The sequence below is a fragment of the Phalaenopsis equestris genome, unplaced genomic scaffold (assembly GCF_001263595.1).
Source record: "Phalaenopsis equestris unplaced genomic scaffold, ASM126359v1 Scaffold000595, whole genome shotgun sequence".
Taxonomy (NCBI): Eukaryota; Viridiplantae; Streptophyta; class Magnoliopsida; order Asparagales; family Orchidaceae; genus Phalaenopsis; species Phalaenopsis equestris.
This window is the reverse complement of record NW_018165035.1, coordinates 13,062-36,812: the sequence shown is the minus strand read 5'-3', so window position 1 is coordinate 36,812 and position 23,751 is coordinate 13,062. Positions and strand designations below refer to the sequence as shown.

The 23,751-nt window shown below is 35.7% G+C and overlaps 1 protein-coding gene across 1 annotated transcript; it reads left to right on the top strand.

Annotated features, from left to right (window-relative positions):
- Positions 1–9,743: 9,743 nt before the first annotated feature.
- On the top strand, positions 9,744–23,307 carry LOC110029572 (pentatricopeptide repeat-containing protein At5g52850, chloroplastic). Its single transcript, XM_020731922.1, has 2 exons — positions 9,744–12,371; positions 23,224–23,307. The coding sequence occupies exon 1, from the start codon at positions 9,789–9,791 to the stop codon at positions 12,243–12,245; it is 2,457 nt and encodes an 818-aa protein (XP_020587581.1). The 5' UTR covers positions 9,744–9,788; the 3' UTR covers positions 12,246–12,371; positions 23,224–23,307.
- Positions 23,308–23,751: the final 444 nt, after the last annotated feature.

Below are 23,751 nucleotides of genomic sequence, written 5' to 3'. Positions count from 1 at the left end.
GAATTATATTATCATAGTCGGTCTTGCTCATGATCATAAACATAATTTTATTCAAAGTTTTTTGAACATATAGAGTTTTTTTTATTATTGAGATGCCACAATAATTTTGATCATTTGATGAACTAGATTATCTTTACAGTATCTACATAATAGATTATCTCTTTGATTGTCAATACTACACTCGCCATTTATGCTTTAATATATATTAATTAGTTATTAGATTTGATTCATAAAAAAACATTTTTAATAATAGGTTCGACCAATGTATTTGGTGGGCCATCACTATAGCACTTTTTCCAGCATTAGGCTCAGTTAGATATTATTTTACTTTCTTTATTAGACCGAAGTTATAAACTTTATCGATTGCACAAAATGTTAATCCATATTTTTGAATGCTAATAATGGTTATTTATATTATTTGTGTATGAATTTTTTTTTTTGTGAGTACACAATAGAGTTCTATATTTATTCATCATCTCCAGTGTTGCAGAGGTATATAACCTTCTGGTTTCATGTTATGTTGGCACTTCTCCATGATCACTAAACTATGCCACATATTTTCATGTAAAGCAAATGATAAGTGCTAACTAAGCCAACACATAAGGAAAGCAATGCCAATAAGCTTAAGAGCATTATACTATAAGTATTGTTTTCTATGAACACTATAAAAATCACATTTGCATAATTCACATACTAGGAGAAAAGGTATATGAATACAAAATTCATAAAGAAAAAAATTTGGTGAGGATCTCTAGCCAAATTTTAGTTAGATTAGGTATTAAAATCCTTAGATTTACTTTAAAATAAATATTAAATATCTATGTATTGAACTCATCTCAAATAAATCCGAGGGTTATAAAATCTAGTCTAGTTAGATTTTGGTCAGGACTCATGAATTTTCTCTAAATTCTAAATTTGTTGATTTGATCCAACACTCTACATCTATTTTTTTTTCTAATTAATTTAAATTATCCAATTTTTAGCCGAACACGAGCTGCACACGAATAATACTATGTAAATCAAGCCTAACAAGAACACACTGTTCACGACCAATTTCAAACTAGTCGAACACGAGGTAAGCCTGAGCTCGCTCAACCTTGGCTTGTTTACAACCCTACTTGGTCTGTTCATTAAGATCTATTAATGCTTAGTATATCTTATCTATACCATAGAAATAATTGCCATTTAATGACACACAACACACTCAATACAATTTTTAAAATTATGGGTTACAAATCCAATAAATAACATACCTCTAAACAAAATTATGCATGATAGGTAAACAAAACTAAGCCAACTTTATTGCAAATAAGTCTAATTGAGAGATCAAATTGACTTGATACAGTCATTTAAAATTAATAAATATCATGTTATGACATTAATTTACAATAACATCTCTTAGAAAGCTGAAGGATTTTTCTCATAACTTTTTTTGCAACTATATAAAATTGACTTTGTTTTGTTTAGTTTAAATATGGTTTAGGAGATTATTTGCAATAATTTGAAAGTCCAAGATATTTTCATAGCAAAATAAGCTTAGATATGGTTTAGGAGATTACTATGGTTCTCTTTTTTGTCATTGAGGAGTTTTGTGCAAAACAATATTTTTGATTTTCATGCCCAAATTATTTGATATAAAGCTTAGGAGACAGTTACATTTTAGACCTTTACTTCTATAATTTACAGATTTTACAAATAATAATAATAATATTATTATTATTTATTTTTACATCCTCTTTTACTTGATGGATTTGACAACCTATAACTTATTTTTGTTAAGATCTAAATTTTTTTTTCTTTTACTCCCGCTGTCTCCCGATTCTCCTCTTTTCTTTTTTGGCTGCCTTCCAAATTGTAAGTCAAGATATATTTCATTTTTCTCTCGATTTGTTGTGCCGCCTTTCTTTGCTTAGAATGTTTACCGCCTCACCAGGCTATTAGGGGAGCACTGTTTACGTATGGCATATGCATGCAGTTCTGCGTGAACTACGTGCGTATGACCCCGAATAACATTCCAATAACTCAATACATTCCGCGGTTCGACGTTCATCTGTTTTCCTGTCATTCGAGGGTTTTGAGAGGTTATTAAGGGTTCTAACCCCAATAGCAGCAACATGACCCTCCAATACCCTCCAAATAACCTTCATACGCACATAATTCTGCGTGCATATGACGTACGTAAATGTTTTTTCTATTAGGGAGGATCGATGCCTTGGTTAAAAGCACTCTTCATCTACGTGATTTCCCTTCTTGCTTTCTAAGGGTTCCGCCCACATCTCTTTATCTTGGTAAAACATTTATTAAGAGAAAGACGTTGTAAATTACTTGCTCTAAATTATTCTTGATGACATAAATGAAGCTGATTGACTTGCTAATTAGATTTTGTAACAATAATAGAACAATGTTAATATATTTTATTGAAATTATAAAGACAATAGAGAAAACTACATGTTTAATAAAAAAACGATTCAACATAACACCCAAACAAATTATCTAACAAATATAAAAAGACAAACTTACAATTAAAGAATATTAATGTTACATGCTCCCTTTAAAAGATTAAGATAATCAATTTGTGGAAATGATGGTGTAAACCATGTTGTTGAAGGGAACCAATTAGTCACCGAATGTGACGAGTCCAGGAAATACTCGAAGCAGACATTATGTAAATCAAAGAGTCCAGTATCATGATTAAAGTTTTGCCAATGATCAGAGAAGTATATGCAATTTGGCCTAATTTTGGGAGCAATGGTGTGATGTAATGAAAATGTCTGGTTACAACCTATAAATAAGGAACAATCTTCCAAATCCTTGATGGGGATCCATGGAGAGTAGGTGCAAGATGAAGCAACATCAGTTAGCACAAACTTAAAAACATTGATGTTGGTTGTCTTTAATATAAAAGTATTGTTATTCACACCCCAAGAATGAAAAAAGCACCTCTCGATTTTTATAAGTGTTCCGGACAAAAAAACAATATAGTTTCTGTAATAACAGTCATTTAAATACGGTTGTTGTATTGCTGGACATATCAGTTTAACATTTTGTCCATTATGATTAAAAGACAACACCGCTGAAAAATGTGTGATTACATAAAACATTTGTTCTTCTTCGTTAAAATAAACATCATCAAACTCCTCAATATATTGGTTCGAGTGGTAAGGAGGTAATGGCGGGCCCAAAACCCATGCCCGATCACCCGGTGTTGCCAAAACCAATGATTGTTTATCGCGGTAGATAACAACAGCAGTTCCGGAGGAGTTATTAAAGGAGAGAACAATCTTTTGAAAAATTGCATCGCGGAGTATTTGGTAGGCCGTGTCATTGTGTGAATTACTTCCATTAATAAGAGAATCAATTGCGTCGTCTGGGGCGTATTCGGGCTTTATAAAATGTCAGTTACTTATGGGGATGGTCAAGATGGATGGGAGGGATAGTTCAGACTTTGTGATGGGGTTGAAGAGACGAGGCTGCAAGTCCTTTCTATCAAGTGTCACGAGCCATCCATCCTTGGAGCCGATGCAGCGACGGCCGGAGCTGTGGCTACCGGTGATGGTTGTCGCGGCTGTCTTCGATGGTAAGATCACGAAATGTGAGTGTGTCGGAGGGCTCTCCGGCATCGTTGGGAAGAAGAAGCCATGGAGAGGGACGACACTGAATTGGAGGATAGGAGTTGTTGGCAAGAGCTGAATTCCACGAGGTGCAAACGATGGAGAAGCGCGGAGGAAATCGACAATGGGTACGAGGGAGGAGATGCAACGGAGTAGATCTCCAGGGAGATCGGACCAAGCCATGGAGCGGCGAACGGCATAAAGCAGAGCTGAGATGTATTCTACCACTACGAAGCTCCTATATATAATCTACTGTCATGAAGAAGGATGGATTTGAAATTTATAATTTTTCGGGTGAAGCCAAGGGACGGGAGTTTCTCCCGTACACGCCGATCCGGACCGTAATCACCTGATCTACGGTCCGGATGTATTTAGGTGGGCCTCACCTAAAATTTTTTTTTAAAAAAAAACAGAAATAATCCTTACCGTAGATCACCGTGATCTAAGGTCAGGATCGGACACCGCATTCAGAGATTTCTCCCAAAATAGAGCCTTTACCTATCTTAGAATTAAATACAAACCAGTCAATTGGTAAGTATTTACATTACTAATACCTATATTTCAGTTTTTACATATTTACCACTTTATAATTTGTGTGCGCGTTTATAATAGATTACAATTTCATAACATATTTATTTTGAAATTTGATTTTGAATATTCTGAACTTTTATAGATCAAATAAATTTTGTGTTTATAATAGATACATCATCAATCAAAAGTATATTGATTATGGAGAATTCTTGTTGGCAAATAAATGATCTTTTTTGGTTGAATTGATTATGCCTTAAAATTTAATAGATACTGAAATGTTGTTTGAGCTATATGCCAAAGATTGACAAAAATATAAAGCCGTTGGCATCATTTCCTTCGTTGGACCTTTTACATTTGGTAGAACTAAGACATCGCATATTGAATTCTGCTTTCCTTATAGCCGGATATAGAAGCACGGCATGCCAACCAATGAGCTAAGCATGATTTTGTAACATGTGCACGTTAACTTTTTTTTTTTTTTTAATGTAATATTTTATAGATAAGTACATATGATAACAATATAAAATGCTCTAAATTTTAATATTTTCATGGTTCGAAAATAAGCGGGCAATTGATGAGCCATCAACAAATTCTCATCATCTTGTATGAATCTCGAGGCATGACACGGATCTCGAGACATTCTTTTGAGAAAGAAATGTTCAAATAATGATAAAAAGTCATATGGAGCTCCGATTTCAGCAAACTTGTAGTTAAACTGATTGACTTGATGATATGAACTCAATGATATCAAAATTAGTCTAATCCAAATTAAATCAAACTCACATAAAGTTATTAAACCACACTTTAAGAGATTTCCATACATGTTTTAAAGGTCAAACAATTGTCGAATCTAGCAAGTTTATAGTCTAATCGAGCATCTCGGCAAGACGAATTTAGAGAGCTCATGATTGCTCAATTCTGACAACATTAAGACACTCAAATATATAACAAACGTCGTTTGATCGAATGAAGTTTTCTGGACCGTCCGATCAAACTAGTTCATATTCATATATTAATTGCACATAAAACACTATAAATGGAGACTCAACCCTTTCATGAGAGAGTGAGAGAGTTAGAAGCTTAAGAAAAAACATAAAACTTTCAGAAAAAACTGAAGTCCAACATCACCATTGCCACTGTCGATCACCGTTGACCGCCATAAACCACTGTCGACTGTCATGGACACCCGCCGACTGCCATTGAAGACCAAAGATGTGGCTACTGAGGGAGGAGAAGAGGCGATGGCTGCCGTGGCAATTCGATGGTAAGATCACGGAAGGTGAGTGTGTCGGAGGCCTCGCCGGCATCGCTGGGAAGAAGAAGCCATGGGGAGGGACGACACTAAATTGGAAGATGGGAATTGTTGGCAAGAGCTGAATTTCACGAGGTGCAAATGGCGGAGAAGCGGAGGAACTGACAATGGGTACGATGGAGGAGATGCAACGGAGGAGATATACAGGGAGATCGGACCAAATCATGGGGCGACGAATAGAATAAAACAGAGCTAGGATGTCTTCTACCTCTCCGACGCTCCAATATAGAATAAACTCTCATGATAGGATGATTTTGAAATTTATAATTTGGGCTGAAGCTAAGAATTTGTCCCGTACCAACCCTCACGTTTTAACGCCCAAACAAACAATTGAGTGTAAAAGCTAGGTTATCATCACTGCTGCTAGTTTGAGATGGAACTCCATTTTATTGGCTTGGAACAAAGATCTATTAATGCTTAGTAGATCTTATTTATGCCATAGAAATACATGTCATTTAATGGCACACATCACACTCCATACAATTTTTAGAAATTTATGAGTTACAAATCCAATAAATAACATACATCTAAACTAAATTATGCATGATTGGTAAACAAAACAAAGCCAAATTTATTTGCAAATAAGATTAATGAGAGATCAAAGTGACTTCATGCAGTCTTTTAAAATTAAAAAAAATATCGTGTAATGATATTAATTTACATTATCATTTCTTAGAAATTAATATTAAGGGTCCGTTTGGGGCATCTTATTTGGTGTGGTGGCGTTTTGAAAACGCACCTGACCTGTTTGGGTAAACTACGTTTTGCCAGCTTATGCGTTTTCAAAACACCGAAAACAGCGTTTTCACACTGCACCTATCTAGATGCGGTGGGAACATTTTGACAAAGGTCTGACTTTTCCAAAAAAATATCATTTCTTAAAAATTAAAAACTATCATGTAATGATATTAATTCATCTTCCAACAGGGATTTTAGGCTAAGAGAGGAAAAACAGGATTTAAGAAGTAAAAGATGTTCTCTTTTTTGTTATTAATTTTTCCTAATAAAACTTGTTCAAAAATTAAATTTTCTCCTCCATAACAAGGTCAAATAAGAGAATATTATTATTTTAAGTATAACCTAATTGATGTTCGTTATTATGATTATTATTACTATTATTTATCATTATTATTATATTTTAAAAGGATAATCATAATAACGAACATCAATTAGGTTGTACTTAAGCAATGATAAAACTTAATGACATAATTAATCTTATTTTCTAATTGTTGTAGGATTGATAGTTGATTCGTCAAATTCATAGAGGTATCATGTTTTCCAACTCGAGATGAGTAACTGTTGTTTATTATGGGATATATGTACTCTTTGTACTTATGAATATTATCCTTGCTAATTGTATTAGAACCTTAGCAAATTGCAAGGTTGTGATTTATACATTTCAAATCTTGTTCACATAATTGTAGTTGATTCTATTTTTGATCATAACAAGTTTAATTGTTGATTAGCCTTGTTTTATTCCTACTTGGCCTCATCTTTAGTTGTTTGCTTTTCATGATTCAATATTTAGTTTTTTTTTGTTGATATTTTTGATGCGGTAAATCTCATTATTTCAGTTTTCATAATTGTTAATAAATATCAGTGAATATTTTATAATTATATTCTTGTGTTTTGATAGTGATGCATGAAATATGATTAATATCATAATATTATTATATCGGTATTAAACCCTTATGTTATGGCTAGCCGGACCGATTTGAGGTCTTTCAGAGAAATCAATGAATTTCTATGGGATTGGTGCTTACCTTTTATTGATTTGGGGTGTTGTACTAAATTGACTATATGTAAATATAATTATACATGTGTATTTATTTATAAACTAAAATTATGTATTATCAAAAGGTGTTAAATGATTGATGTGTCTATCTATAGAAAAACATCAAATGTTGTAACATGTAAAAAGTGCACGGGTTCAAGTCGGTTTTATTCATGATTATAAGCATGTGACAGTCTTTGGAAATTCTGTTGTACACATAGTAAATCGTCTCTATTTATTGATCATTTTGCTTGCACAATTTTCTTATCGTTTATGCTTTAATAAATAATTGTTATTTATGGCGCATGATTTTAAAACTCATTCCTTGATATATTTATATAACAAGTTTCACCCTGCCTTTTATCAGACCCTCCCCTTTGAAGGAGACTTTTCAGCTTTAGATTTATTTTTTGTTTCGTATTAGTCATTATATCTTTCTTTTTGGCTCTAGATAATTGTTCCCGAATTTTACATTAATTTCTTCCAACTAACTCATTTTCTTTCAGTTGTATCGGTTGAATACTTATTTATAAAATAAATTATTTTTTTCTCATTTCTGTTTGTTATTACTTGCATACATCTTTCCTTTTAAGAATACAAAACATGTTCAATTCTTTCCATCATATTTTGTGTTTCCGTGGTGTACTGCATTCCAGACCCGATGTATGACATTTTTAAAGATAAATTGATCCGAAATAAAGCAGACTTTGCCAAAAGGAATGAATCTAAAGTCACCGATGCATTTTCCATCAACCCAAAGAATAGGACCTATCCAGACCTATCCAGTCTCCGCAGATGGAATTTCTGGATCTGATCTTATACTTAAATTTAGCTACATTTTCTCTACAGCTGAATATGTTCCATCTATTCGCTCATATGCTACGAAGTCTATGCTCATGTGCATGTGAGTGTGGCTCCCAAATACTGGAAAACAAACTTGGCCAAGCTTGAGTTTATGCTCAACCAGCAGAAAGGCTTGACTTGGCTGTAGAAATCTTCATGAAAATGCCCTGTTGGCGTATGTTGCATGGCCTTCCACTTATCATACCCTCCCCATTGAAGGAGACTTTTCAGCTTTAGATTTATTTTTTGTATTTTTTGTTTCGTATTAGTCATTATATCTTTCTTTTTGGCTTTAGATAGTTGTTCCCGAATTTTACATTTAATTTCTTCCAACTAACTCATTTTCTTTCAGTTGTACCGGTTGGATACTTATTTATAAAATAAAATTAATTTTTTCTCATTTCTGTTTGTTATTACTTGCATACATCTTTCCTTTTAAGAATACAAAACATGTTCAATTCTTTCCATCATATTTTGTGTTTCCGTGGTGTACCACATTCTAGACCCGATGTATGACATTTTTAAAGATAAATTGATCCAAAATAAAACAGATTTTGCCAAAAGGAATGAATCTAAAGTCACCGATGCATTTTCCATCAACCCAAATAATAGGACCTATCCAGTCTCAGCAGATGGACTTTCTGGATCTGATCTTATACTTAAATTTAACTACATTTTCTCTACAGCTGAATATGTTCGATCTATTCCCTCATATGCTACGAAGTCTATGCTCATGTGCATGTGAGTGTGGCTCCCAAATACTGGAAGACAAACTTGGCCAAGCTTGAGTTATGCTCAACCAGCAGAAAGGCTTGTCTTGGCTGTAGGAATCTTCATGGAAATGCCCTGTTGGCGTATGTTGCATGGCCTTCCACTTTCTTTCTCTTAATTTAAGCTCCACCACATGATAAATATATATTCTAAGATATTTTAAGTAGTACCAAATTACAAATCTTAGTAGTTCTAATTCTAGTAGGGTGAATATCATTTTTATTTCATAAGGATTAGTTAAATATCATATATATATATATATGTCAACTATTAAAGCCTCTAGCGTCCTAATTTTTTTCATTCAACCAACATAAAATCAAATGTTAACTTAAAATTTACTTAAACTGTTTTGAATAGGGATGTGAACGAGTTGAGTTTGAGCAAGCCCACGGTTTATTCATGTTCGACTTGTTTGATTTTTTTTTTTTTTCTTAAAAAAAGTTCGGGTTTTAAAATATAGCTCATGAATAAGTTGTTTGTTTTTGGCTTATTATGTTCAAAATAAGTTTGAAATATGCTCGTGTTCGGCTTTATAAAACTGACAGACCTACTTTAATCTCTATTTTTAAAATAAAAACTAGAAAGCAAAAAATAATCTCGAATATCTCTTTAGAAATGAATATGAACTATCTAAAGAGCAGAATATGATCTATGCTCATGAACCATGAGTTTTTTTTTTTGCAGAACATCAAATTTTGTTATGCAGGTAGCCTGCAAGTTTTTTCTCATGGAAAAAATATTTGGTCAGGACTCCGAATACATCCAAAATTAAATATTGGGGTGCCACGACTTAAGTGAGTCCTGCCTTCAGTATATTACGGTGGACCTAATTAACACGTGAGGTCTTATCATTAAATTGGGACCAGATTTAGGGCTGGGCTGAGCTCGCCCACCCCATTCGGCTGAAATTACTCTGAAACACGTGCGTATCTACCGTTGCACGAGCATGCTCTTACTGCCTCGCTGTACGAAGAAAAACCTCCCGCCATTTAGCTTCATTGCGGAATCCCATCTCCGGTCCTGCACAGTTATCTGGCAGTGGCTGCGTCTTCTCTCTCACTTAACGGCCGTGGATTTTATCAACGTCGATCAAAGCTCTAGAATTTCACCATTGATCCATGGCTCCAGCGCAGTTTTCCTCTCCTCAGAGGAATCATGCCTACATTTCCTCTCGTGCTGCAAATCTATCCCGTTCTCCAATAAAGCTTTTTGTGCTCATTCCGCCATCATCAAGCTAGGTTTTGACAGCCATCTTCTCATCTGTAATAACCTTCTATCTCTCTACTCAAAACATGGTCATGCAGACATTGCCCGCAATCTGTTCGGGGAAATGCCTTATAGGGACATTGTCTCCTGGACGGCAGTCATATCAGCTTTCGTTCAGAATGGCAATGACGAGGAAGCACTGTATCTTTACCAGCAAATGCTGTTTGCTGATTTAGTCCCCAACCATTTCACGTTATCCACCGTCATGCGATGTGCAGCTTCTGTTAGGGATTTCGATCTAGGAACTAGCCATCATGCCCTAATTCTTAAACGTGGATTCGGGTCAAATTTTGTTCTTGAGAGCGGTCTTCTTGATTTCTACTCCAAGTGTGGTATGTTTGACGAAGCTCTCGTGGTATTTCAACTTATGAATGATAGAGATACCGTCTCGTGGACGGCAATGATTAGTGTACTGGTGCAGGCTGAAGATTGGAAGAAGGCTCTTTGTCTCTACATCTCCATGCTCAAAGATGGTGTCTTTCCCAATGAGTTCACTTTCACCATGCTCCTTACAGCTTGTTGCAAACTCGAGTCTCACCTTGGCAAACTAATCCATGCTCACATGATCCTTCTCGGCATCCAGCTCAACCTAGCAGTGAAAACTGCACTTGTCAACATGTATTGTAAATGCAAGAACATGACCAGTGCCATGAACTCCCTTCACCTGACCTCCGACTCCGATGTAATGCTGTGGACTACAATTATTTCAGGTTATGCTCAAGCAGGGGATTATAAGGAGGCTGTGTCATCCTTCCGAAAGATGCAGACTGCAGCATATTTTCCTCCCAACTCATTTACCTACACCACTCTCCTTAATGCATCTTCCTTATCTGCATTGCCTGAGCTGGGAAAAGTGTTCCATTGTGTAGTTGTTAAGGTCGGGCTTGAGCATGATGTTTCGGTTGGCAATGCCATTGTTGATCTTTATTCAAAATGTTCTCCTCAGGTAGAAGATGCGGTGAGGGCATTCGAGGAGATCTCATCTCCAAACGTTGTGTCCTGGACGGCTCATATTTCTGGGCTTGTTCGACAAGGAGAAGATAGCGCTGCAATGGTGGTACTTGCAGAGATGCAAGTGGCTGGGGTGAAGCCTAACTCCTTCACCTTGTCCACTATCCTCACAGATTTGAGCTCAAGAGAGGGTGCAGCTCATGCACAGAAGCTCCATGCTATTGTGCTAAAGACTAACTTGAGCACTTGGGATATCACTGTTGGTAACTCCCTTGTTGATGCCTATGCTAATCTGGGCTGGATGATTGATGCCAGGAAAGTATTTGATGATGTGCAGAATAGGGATGTCTACACCTACACAAGTCTGGCCAAAGGTTTTAATCAGGCAGGGCTACACGGGCTAGTTCTCTCACTGATTGGCCCCATGAGAGCCGAGCTCACGCGCATTGATAGCTTCAGCCTAGCTTCTTTTCTCTCCGCTGCTGCAGGTCTAGCTACAGCTAAGTGTGGCACACAGCTGCACTGTTTTTCCCTCAAATCTGGTCTCAAGGCATCTATCTCAGTCATGAATGGACTTGTGGACATGTATGGCAAGTGTGGTTGCATCGCTGAGGCCCGTGCCATTTTTGCTTCAATTCAGCAACCAAACGTCGTGTCATGGAATGGCTTGATCTCAGGGCTAGCTTCCAATGGTTTTTTTGCTGAAGCTTTGTCAACATTTGAAGACATGAGGATAGCTGGAGTCCTTCCAGATTCTATCACCTTTTTGGTTGCCCTTTATGCCTGTAGCCATGGTGGGCTTGTAGATCTCGGAATGGACTACTTCAGCTCAATGAAAGAACAGTTTGAATTGGTTCCAGATAAGGATCATTATGTTTGTTTTGTAGATATGCTTGGAAGAGCAGGGAGGCTGGAGGCGGCGATGGAAGCAATAGAGACCATGCCACATCAACCTGGGGCTTTGATATACAAGACTCTGCTGGGATGCTGCAAGCTCCATGGGAATGTTGCAATGGGGGAGTGGGCAGCGAGCAGAGCAATGGAGCTGGACCCTTCAGATTCTGCAGTTTACGTGCTGCTTGCTGGCATGTATGATGATGCTGGGAGGGTGGAGCTTGGAGAGGAGATAAGGAAGCTGATGAGGGTTAGAGGAGCGACTAAGTCTCCTGGCAGAAGCTGGATGTAGGATAGTTCTACGTTTCAAAGAATTTAGAGTTCTCCTGTTTTATTTCAGTACTCCTTGCTGGCGGTGGAGTTCAAGGTCTTGTTAACGATAGTGACTTTCAAGATATGGCAACAGACCTTATTAAAGGTACGCACCTATGCTAATCCACATAGAATTTGGAAGGAAATTTATGCATGTACTCTTTTTTTTTTTCATCAACTGTTATTGAACTGATTTTTTTTTCATTATCTTGATTTGATAATAATCAGTTCTAACTTTTTTTTCTAACAGCACAAGGCTTTGTTTGTATTGAAGGAATGAGAAGGAACTAAATTTAAATTCAATCAATTTGTAGGTTTATTTTTAATTCGACTCCTTTTCATTTCCTGTTACTTAAATCCCTAGTAAACAAGCTCTAGTCAAATGGGGGAAACTATTTTTCATTGAATTTCTAATGATATTCTTAGGAAGTAAAAAACTCATGGTAGATGCGGAACAATGAGCAGTGGAAGAATGGACTAAAACTTCATTAGAATAAACATAAGAACAATAGAATAAACGGTAACATGGTGCATGTTCTAAACATTTTCCAGTCCAACTTCGGATAAAAATTCTAGAAAAAAATTCCTCATAAAATTCACTATGATGAATCGAAAAATCATTTTCATGTATGGAGTTTTGTGTCTTGTGTGGAGTCCGGTTAAGTAAAATGAAAAAAATATATATTGCTATAATTGCTTCCGCCTAAAATGCTCTATTCCGCCTTTCTGCCTGGCCCTTCCCGTTTTCGCGAATTGGTTCCCATCCCCGTCTCTCTGTCTCTCGTGAAGTAGGTTACTTCCTCCCGTCTTCGCCTCTCTCGTGTTCAAAACCAGAATGCTTCCCTCCCGACGATCTATCTCTCGTGAAACAGGAACACCTCTCCCATCTCCGCCCATGCTTCGTTCAGTTCATGAAAGATTCTTCTCGTGCTTGGCAGAAGGAAGAAGAAGATAGTGGAAGAAGAATGTGCTCTTCTTGATTTCTTCTTGTTGGCTTGCGGCAAAAGAGAAATAAGTTTTTCCCTTGTACGTTTTTTTTCTTCTTCAGTGTATCTCAGTTTAGAGAGAGAAGAGTGAAGAAGTGAGAGAAAGAGTTCACTCTTGTAATTGGAGACGATTCACTGGTGTAAATTCCTCAATTAGTAAAATCTTTTGCAACTCCGTGGATGTAGGCAATTTGTCGAACCACGTAAATTTGTGTGTTTTTTATGTGAATTTTCTTGTTCTATTTTTCACTTTGTCGTCGATCGTTCTATTTTATTTTAATATATCACAATAACTGGTATCAAAACTAATGACTGCAGATGAAGTAAAAGTTTCAGGGATCGAGAAGTTCGATGACACAGATTTTTGTTACTGGAGGATGCAGATAGATGATTACCTCTATGGGATGAAACTTCATCTTCCGTTATTGGGGAAAATACCTGAAAAAATGGATGAAGCTGAATGGAATGTGTTGGATTGACAGGTTCTGGAGGTTATTCGATTGACCCTATCAAGGTCCGTTGCACATAACGTCGTAAAGGAGAGGACGACTGCAGATCTTATGACAACCCTGTTAGGTATGTATGAAAAGCCATCGACGAATAACAAGATATATCTGATAAAGAAGTTATTAAATTTGAAGATGGCCGAAGACACGTTTTTTGTACAACATCTGAATGATTTCAATACTATCACAAATTAATTATCGTTTGTGGAAATTGAATTTGATGATGAGATACGTGCACTGATCTTGCTGGCTTCATTGCCAAATAGTTGGGAAGCTATGATGATGTGATGGTTGTCAGTAATTCTGTAGGTAAATTTAAACTGAAATTTGAAGATATTTGTGATTTGATTTTAGCTGAGGAGGTGCGCAGAGAAGATTTTGGCGAGATCTCAAGTTCGAGTTCAACATTAAATGTTGATTCCAGAGGAAGATCACATGACATGAACTCAAACAGGGGAAGATCAAAATCAAAGAATAGAAGCAGGAGCAAGTCAAGGTCTGGTAAACAAGCAACTTGCTGGAATTGTGGCAAAACTGACAACATAAATAGGAGCTACAGGAATCCTAAGAATAAGGAAAATGATAGTGCAAATGTGGTAACTGAAGAATCACAGGATGCGCTACTGCTGACAGTTCATAGTTCTGTTGATGACTGGATACTGGATTCAATAATTTCTTTTCATAAAACTCTCTCGGGAATTGATGCGGAATTATGTTGCAGGTGACTTTGTGAAAGTATATTTAACAGATGGAGAAACTCTGAACGTGGTAGGAATGAGAGATATTAACATTGCTCTTCCAAATAAGAACAAATGGACTCTGCAAAAGGCCAGACATATTCCTGAACTGAAGAAGAATCTCATTTCTGCTGGACAGCTTGATGAGTGTGGACATTCAGTATTGTTCTCAGATAGCACCTGAAGGTTACTAAAGGAGCTATGATACTGGCTCGGGGTAAAAAAACATGTACGCTATATATGACTACTGGTTTAATTAACAGTGTTGATACTGCTGTTGCAAACAACACAACAGAGTTGTGACAAACAGCACAACAGAGTTATGACATTGCAGACTTGACCACATGAGTTAGAGAAGTATGAAGGAACTTCAGTCCAGTGGCAAACTTTCAGAACTGAAGTCAGTTGATTTCAGCATGTGTGAGAGTTGCATTATGGGGAAACAGAGAAATATCAGTTTCTTGAAAGGTGACAGGATGCCAAAGGCAGGAAAATTGGATCTAGTACACACTGATGTGTGAGGAAATTCTCCAGAGGCATCTCTTGGAGGCTCTCGTTACTACATCACATTCATTGATGTTCATAGCAGAAATATATGAGTTTATTTCTTGAAGTATAAATCTAATGTATTCAGTGTGTTCAAGACTTGGAAGACCATGGTTAAGACAAAGACAAACTTAAGGCTGAAATGTCTGAGGTCTGATAATGGTGGTGAGTACATTGATGGTGGGTTCAAAGAGTACTGTATAGCTCAGGGCATCAAAATGGAGAAGACCACTCTAGGGACACCACAACAAAATGGTGTTGCAGAACGCATGAACATGACTATTAATGAGTGGGCTAGAAACATGAGATTGCACGTCAGACTACCATCTACTTTTTAGGTAGAAGTGGTTAGCACTGCAGTTTATTTGATCATTAGAGAGTCATCTGTTCCATTAAACTGTGAATTACTTAAAGAAGTCTGGAGTGGGAAAGAGGTAAAATTTTCTCACCTTAAGACTTTTGGTTGTTGTTCTTATATTTTCATTAATCCTGATGCTTGAAGTAAGCTTGAGGCTAAGTCAAAGAAGTGTTATTTTATTGGCTATGGAGATGAGGCATTTGAAAATCGTTTCTGGGATGATCAGGGTCGGAAGATCATAAGGAGAAGGAACGTGATTTTCAATAAGAATGTTAGAAGACAAGTCCAATACAACTTTTGAAAGAGCACTGAAGGAATCTGAGTTGGTAAGATTTGATGATTTACCAGAGGTCATAGTGCAAGACAAAGATGCATGTGATGAGGAGAGTAGATCCGGGGCATCCACTTCTATTGTTCCACAGTTAGTTTCAGAGCAGTCTACCCCTACAGTTGTAGTTCGCAGATCAGAAAGGGCTAGACGTTCTCCACGTCATTATTCTCCAACTTTGAACTACATTCTGCTGACAAATGGTGAAGAACCTCAGAGTTATGAATAAACCTTGCAAGATGAAAATTCGAGCAAGTGAGAACTAACCATGAATGAGATGGATTCTTTGCTAGAAAATCAAACTTGGGAGTTAACAGATCTTTCAACAGGGAAGAAGACATTACACAGCAAGTAGGTGTAGCAGGTGAAGACTGAGCATGATGACAGTAAGAGGTACAAGGCTAGACTTGTTATAAAATGTTTTCAGTATAAGCACGGTATTGATTATTCCGAGATTTTCTCTCTTATCAGAAAGGGCTAGACGTTCTCCACGTCATTATTCTCCAACTTTGAACTACATTCTGCTGACAAATGGTGAAGAACCTCAGAGTTATGAATAAACCTTGCAAGATGAAAATTCGAGCAAGTGAGAACTAACCATGAATGAGATGGATTCTTTGCTAGAAAATCAAACTTGGGAGTTAACAGATCTTTCAACAGGGAAGAAGACATTACACAGCAAGTAGGTGTAGCAGGTGAAGACTGAGCATGATGACAGTAAGAGGTACAAGACTAGACTTGTTATAAAATGTTTTCAGTATAAGCACAGTATTGATTATTCCGAGATTTTCTCTCTTGTGGTGAAGCTTACAACCATCAGAATGGTATTGTCTATGGTGGCTACTGATGATCTCTTCCTTGAGCAGTTAGATGTGAAAACAACATTTTTTCATGGAGATCTTGAAGAAGGCATCCACATGCACCAACCTGAAGAGTTCTTGGTACAAGGAAATAAAGAGTCAGTTTACAGATTGAAGAAGAGCTTATATGGCCTGAAGCAAGCTCCTAGACAGTGGTATAAGAAATTTGATAATTTCATGCACAGTGCATGATACAACAGATATCGGGCAGATCACTGTTGTTATATCAAATATTTTAACAATTCCTATATCTTCCTACTGCTGTATGTGGATGATATGCTTATTGGAGGTGCTAGTATTGAAGAGATCAATAATTTGAAAGAGCAGATGTCAAAACACTTTGCAATGAAGGATTTGAGAGTGACAAAACAAATTCTTGGTATGAGAATTGTTAGAGATAAAGTCAGAGTCATGTTGAGACTCTCTCAGGCTGAGTATGTGAAAAAGGTACTTTGCAGGTTCAACATGGATAAAGCCAAATCAGTTGGCACACCCTTGGGAAGTCACTTCAGACTCAGCAAGAATCAGTCACCCAAGTCAGAGGAGGAACAAAACCACATGAGTAAGGTTCTTTATGCTTCAATTATTGGTTCACTTATGTATGCTATGGTTTGCACTAGACCGGAGTGGGAGTTGTTAGCAGATACATGAGTAATTCAGGAAATGAATATTGAGAAGCAGTGAAGTGGACCTTGAGGTACCTAAGAGGCTTTGCAGAAACTTGCTTGTGTTTCTCAGAAAAGAGTTCAGAGGTACGAGACTATGTTGGTGCTGATCTAGCTGAAGACATTGATACCAGAAGAAATACTACAGACTATATTTATACTTTTGGTGGCACTGCAGTGTCATGAGGCTCTAATCTGCAGAAGACAGTTTCGTTGAATACTACAGAAGCTGAGTATATAACAGTATCAGAGGCTGCAAAGGAGATGATATGACTATAGGGCTTTTTGAAAGAATTGGGCAAGAAGGATTAGAAAGGCATACTTTATAGTGATAGTTAGAGCGTCATATTCCTTGTCAGGAATCCAACATTTCAGTCCAGGACTAAGCACATTCAGATCAGATATCACTTCATTCGGTCATTGTTGGATGACAGACAGTTGTTGCTTGAGAAAATTTGTTCTGCTGATATGTTGACAGATGGTGTTACTCTTGAGAAACTGAAGTTGTGTGCAGCTTCAGTTGGTCTTCTAGTGTGAAGACATGTGCCTTGAGTTGCAGAGGTGGAGGATAACACGTTTGAGGAAAAGGGCTACGCCGCCAGTGGAGGATATCATATTGAGAAAGAAGTTGGAGTCTGTGTACCGGTCTCCAAGTGAGAGATTTGTTATGTGGAGTCCGGTTAAGTAAAACGAAAAAAAAATGTTGCTATAACTGTTTCCGCCTAAAATGCTCTATTCTGCCTTTCCACCTGGCCCTTCCCGTTTTTGTGAATTGGTTCCCATCCCCGTCTCTCTGTCTCTCGCGAAGTAGGTCACTTCCTCCCGTCTTCGCCTCTCTTGTTCGCGAAACCAGAAGGCTTCCCTCCCGACGATCCATCTCTCGCGAAACAGGAACTCCTCTCCCGTCTCCGCCCACGCCTCCTTCAGTTCGTGAAAGATTCTTCTCGTGCTTGACAGAAGGAAGAAGAAGATAGTGAAAGAAGAATGTGCTCTTCTTGATTTCTTCTTATTGGCTTGCGACAGAAGAGAAATAAGTTTTTTTCTTGTACGTTTTTCTTCTTCTTCGGTGTATCTCAGTTTAGAAAGAGAAGAGTGAAGATGTGGGAGAAAGAGTTCGCTCTTGTAATTGAAGACGATCCACTGGTGTAAATTCCTCAATTAGTAAAATCCTCTGCAACTTCGTGGATGTAGGTAATTTGCCGAACCACGTAAATTTGTGTGTTCTTTTCTGGTGTGAATTTTCTTGTTCTATTTTTCACTTCGTCGTCGATCGTTCTATTTTATTTCAATATACCACAACATTATGTACTGTTAATGAATGATTGTTGGGATTGTAAAAATACTACTTATTTGACCCGCTCTTTTTTTTTTAATATGAAGCATGTATATCTATAATGCATTTAAAAGAATCAACCAGTTCCTAAATTTTGCTAATAATTTAAAAAAGGGTGTGTTCTTTGCTTTTTTTTTTCTTCTAATTTTTACTTCTCGTTCAATTCGGTGCTTTAAGTTTGGGCTTTTTCATATGTACATTTTCTTAGAAGTATTGGGGGCAAAAGCTCAATTTCAATAGAAATTATAGAGAAGTGTTACATGTTTGGGTCAAAAAGGTTTAGAGAAAAAATTAAAACTTGAAGAAGTCAACTAATAAGAAAGCTGTAGAAAGGAAGAACATGAGGGCATCCAAAAAAATTAATGCGGGGATAGACTTGGACAGAATGATTTCATCTTGACACATGCTCTATCCTACAATAGCATAAAGAGCCCTTGCTAAGTGTAAAATTGGTTCTAAAATGTTGCTAGATTGAACATATGCATAAAAACATAGAATTGGTAAGACATTTGTCTAAAGCCCATTGGCCATGCACAAAATTTCCAACACAATCTATAAGAGCTAAAATAGTGAGAGCCATAAAACGAAGTGGTTGTAAAATCTCCAATAAGCCATAGACATACCTTTAAAATCAACACCTTATATTAAACCCACTAAGAATGAAGATGTTTCCAGGAGAACTAAAATAAAGCCAGGCAAAATTCTTCCTTTCTCCAATGAATTTAATGATCTATAATCCCTCTTGGTGTCCCCCTCTCCCCCTCCTAGTTGGTTCAAGGCGTTTGTCATTGAGAACTAAACTATTACAACAATGTGCAGAGGTAATTCTTTGGTAGACTACCCTTGGAGCTAAGCATCCCCAAGGTGCATCATGGAGCAAGCACTTTTGTACCAGAGAAACATTACCAAATAGTCTTATTTTCAGAATGTACTGGACCCTTACTTTTTAGTTTTGTTTTGACTACATGTACAAAAGGACTATCTTCTTCTTTTGTTTTCCATTTTCTTTTCTTTTGTCTTATACTCTGTTGCTTTTAATTGGACTGCAATATGTAAGTTTCTAACTAAGATCGTTCTATCAGTAAGAGGTAGGGCAAGTAAGGAAAAATGTTCCAATTTTGAGACCAGGATATTAGCCAACTCTCAAAGTCTTTGACACGTTCAAAAAACAACATCTATGATTCAAGCTGTTTGATCTCCAACTCCATAGATTAGGCTAAAATAAGTAATTTCTTAGAGTGGTAACTGTAATGAGATCAACCTAGCATTAGCCAACAATTGATCAAATGATCAACAAAAGGAGGTGGGATATTAAAGATAGACCATTTTGAATAGGGGAGTTGTCTTTAGGAAGAACCCTAACTTTTTGAAAACGGAAAAAGCATCCATTGCAAGAGCAAAGAGGCAAAAGATAAAAGTCATCTCAATATAAAGACTAATCATAATACAAAGAAACCATGAATTTCCCTATTAAGCACCAAGGAGAGAGGCATATTCATAATACAAGAAGATTTTCATTTAATGATGTTATGAGAAAATCCCTTTTAGATAATCTAATTAGAATTGAATGCTCATAGTCAAAAGCCTTCGTAAGATCTATTTTAACATAGAAAAAATTCCTTGTGTTTCTCAAGTTAAATTGGTGAGGGAGCTCATGTGCTAGAGCTATATTTTAAGTGATATATCTACCTTTTGTAAAAGTAGATTGGGATGGGTGAATAATGATATGAAGCCTACTCTTGAAATGATTTGTGAGGTCCTTAGTTATGATTTTATAGAAAGTGTTGCACAAGAAGATAGGTCGACAATCAATTATAGAGATTTCGTGTTTATTCTTTGTAATAGGGATAATGAGATTGTGTTTCATCATTATGGTTTTTTTTTTCTTATTAAGAGAGGGATTGAGGTGTCAATGGATGATCTTTTTATGCTTGACACTTTTTTTGATATACTTGTTGAACATCTAGCTAAAGTTTTACGTAAGTTTGAAAAAACTAATATTGCGTTGAACGGAGAAAAATTTTGTTTATGGTCGCTGAAGGTATCCTTTTAGGACATAAATTTTTTAAGAGTAAATTGAAGGCAGATATGTGAAGGGATTAATTGTTTTTTATGGTATGCAGGATTATACATTAGATATATTATAGACTTCTATAAAATATTCAAACAACCGTGTCACTTATTAGATAAGGACATGCCCTTTATTTTGATGAGTGTCTAATAGTTTTTGAACTGTTAAAGCAAAAATTTATCACAATACCTGCTATTGTATTTTCCGATCGACGATATTCTTTTGAGCCAATGTGTGATGCTAGTGATTATGCTGCAGGAGTCGTGCTATGCCAAAACAAAGATAAGATTTTTCATTTAATATACTATGTCAGTAGAATTCTTAATAAAACTCAAGTTAATTGCACTATTGTTAAAAAATAGTTACTATTCATAATGTATGCATTTGATAAATTTAGATCCAACTTGATATGTATCAAAGTAAAGGTTTACACTGATCACTCAACTATCAAATATCTTGTAAATAAGAAGGATTTCAAGCCCCCCGCTTGATTCAATAGATACTTATAGTTCAAGAATTTGATATTGAGATTGTGGAAGGGTACTGAGAATCATGTAGTTAATCACTTGGCAAGACTGTAAAATTTTGAGGATTTATTAGGTAATATACATAATAATTTTTTTGATGAACAACTTCGTTCGATCATTACACAATATATGCCTTGGTATGAAGACATTGTTAATTTCTTTATTAGTGGAATAATTCCATATAATCTATCATAACTAGAGGAAAAAAATTATGTCTAATGCCATATTATTTTCTTAGGATAAACCATATCTGTTTAGAGTGTGTAAGTACCAAATTATTAGGAGATGTGTTCCTTTAGATGAGGTAGGAAAAATCATTAGATCTTACCATGACACTGAGTTTTGATGACATTTCAGAAATTTAAAACTGCGTCTAGGATTTTACAATAAAAGTTTATTGACCACCTTGTTTAAGGATACTAATGATTACATTAAGAAATATAATAATTGTCAAAGGGGAGACAATATTTTTGGGAGACATGAAATGTTCTTAAACTATATTTGGAGGTTGAATTATTCGATGTTTGAGGAATAGATTTTATGTGACATTTTGTGTCATCTTTAAGAAACATTTACATTTTAATTGCAGTAGACTGTATCTCGAAGTGGATTGAAGGATCGACTTTACCAAAGTATGAATCCCAGGATGTTAAAATTTTTTTAAAAAAAAAATGATTTTTAATAGATTTGGAATGTCAAGAGTTATTATTAGTGATGAAAAGAGTTATTTTTATAATAAATGAATTGAGATATTAACTTAAATATGAAATTAAACATATGATATCTACTACATATGACCCTCATACTACTGCTTTAACACAAGTTTCTAATTGAGAGATTAAAAAAAATTAGAAAAAACTGTAAACCTAGTAGGAAAGAATGGTCCCTTAGGCTAGATGATTTATTGTGGACTTATAGGACTGCTTTTATGACACCCATAGATATGTCACAATATCTACTATATATTAGTGTGTTATCTCTTATATCTTAATTTACCTTCGATTCGATCAATTGAAATGTTAAAACCCCTTGTGATCAAAGGCTATTGAACGTAGGCTAGAAAAACAAATAAGATAACACTCAATTACTTAGTTGAATAGGAATATTGTCATTAGAAGATTGCAATCCTATAAAAGACTTTAAGATTCTGGTGAGACTTTACAAGGTTAAGCCAACTTAATCATATTATGAGGCTCCAATGCTTCTTATATCTATGAATAGAGTAAGGAATATCTGTCCTTAATTGTCTATATTAGGAAGGGGAAATTCATTGGAAGAAGATTGAGAATTCACCTAATAAATTTCAAAGAATCATATCTCTCATCTAAAAAACTCAAAACTTTGTTAGATTAGCTTTTAGATTATTTAAGAGCATAGAAAAACTTAAGAAAACACATCATCTCAAACTAAACCTAGGATTAGTAAACTAGAAATTTATCTTTATAAAGAATTATCAGTTTCTTGTGGGATCAATACACGAACTCATAATCCGTATAGTGTACTTAATTGATACGTATATTTGTGTGATTTACGCGTGCTTACCACTTTGGGGATTATAGCTTCATAGGCACCTACGGACGTTCAAACCACACTTCCACAAAAGCATTTATGTGATCCCATACTGAAGAAATATTGAAATGAGTTAAAATAGAATATATCAAGAAACATACCCCAAACACAGCTATTAAGCACTCAAGCAATGTATTTAATTTTATTTTTTGAATAAAAATGAATCAAATATACATTCAAATTTGCAGATTCATGTGTGGCAAATATCTAAAATTTTTTTATTTTTTTTTGCTTATATTCTCAATGTTTATAAATAAAAAAACAGCATAATTACCAATTTTATTACTTCACATTTGCATATTCCTTTCTGCTTCGTAATAGTATGGATAATGCAGAGGCATATAGAATTTAACTTTTGCCTTATAACAGTACTCTTGGTTTTCATGCTGCCGTTTTGTCTTATACTATACAATTGAATGGAAATTTTGTCTTGGCTCATATTAATAATATCTAATCCAATGTTTCATTTCAGGAACCTCTAATTACTTCAGAGGAGTGATGCTTATTCTCAGCTATATAATTGTAGCAGCCAGCTTTAATGAGCACGTTGATTCTACCTCAGGTGAGTCCAAGCTACCATTCTGTTCGTAAGCTTTTCTTCCAAATAAACTTTATGACCTTCACTATCTTTCCATATCAAACCTGTTTGGATGACTTTATAGTATTTATCTTGATAACCTATCATTTGTTTTTATAGAAGTTAATATCCTAGAAGCTAGGAAGATAAGAACTTTAAGCATACCTCAAGGAAGAGGAGGTCAGGTGAAGAAGCCTACAAATGTTAAAACTGTAGATTTTATTGCATGAGATCATTTTGATTCTGTTGATCCTTGTAGGAAACAATCTATTTGCTGTAGTTTAGCTCAGTAGAAAATAACTAGCTTAGTCTAGGATGCATTTGGACGATATCATTCAATTAAAATCCATAAGATTCATAATAACCATTTTTCTCAAATCTTTAACGTCACATCAAAAAACTACTATTATTACCTTTCTAAAA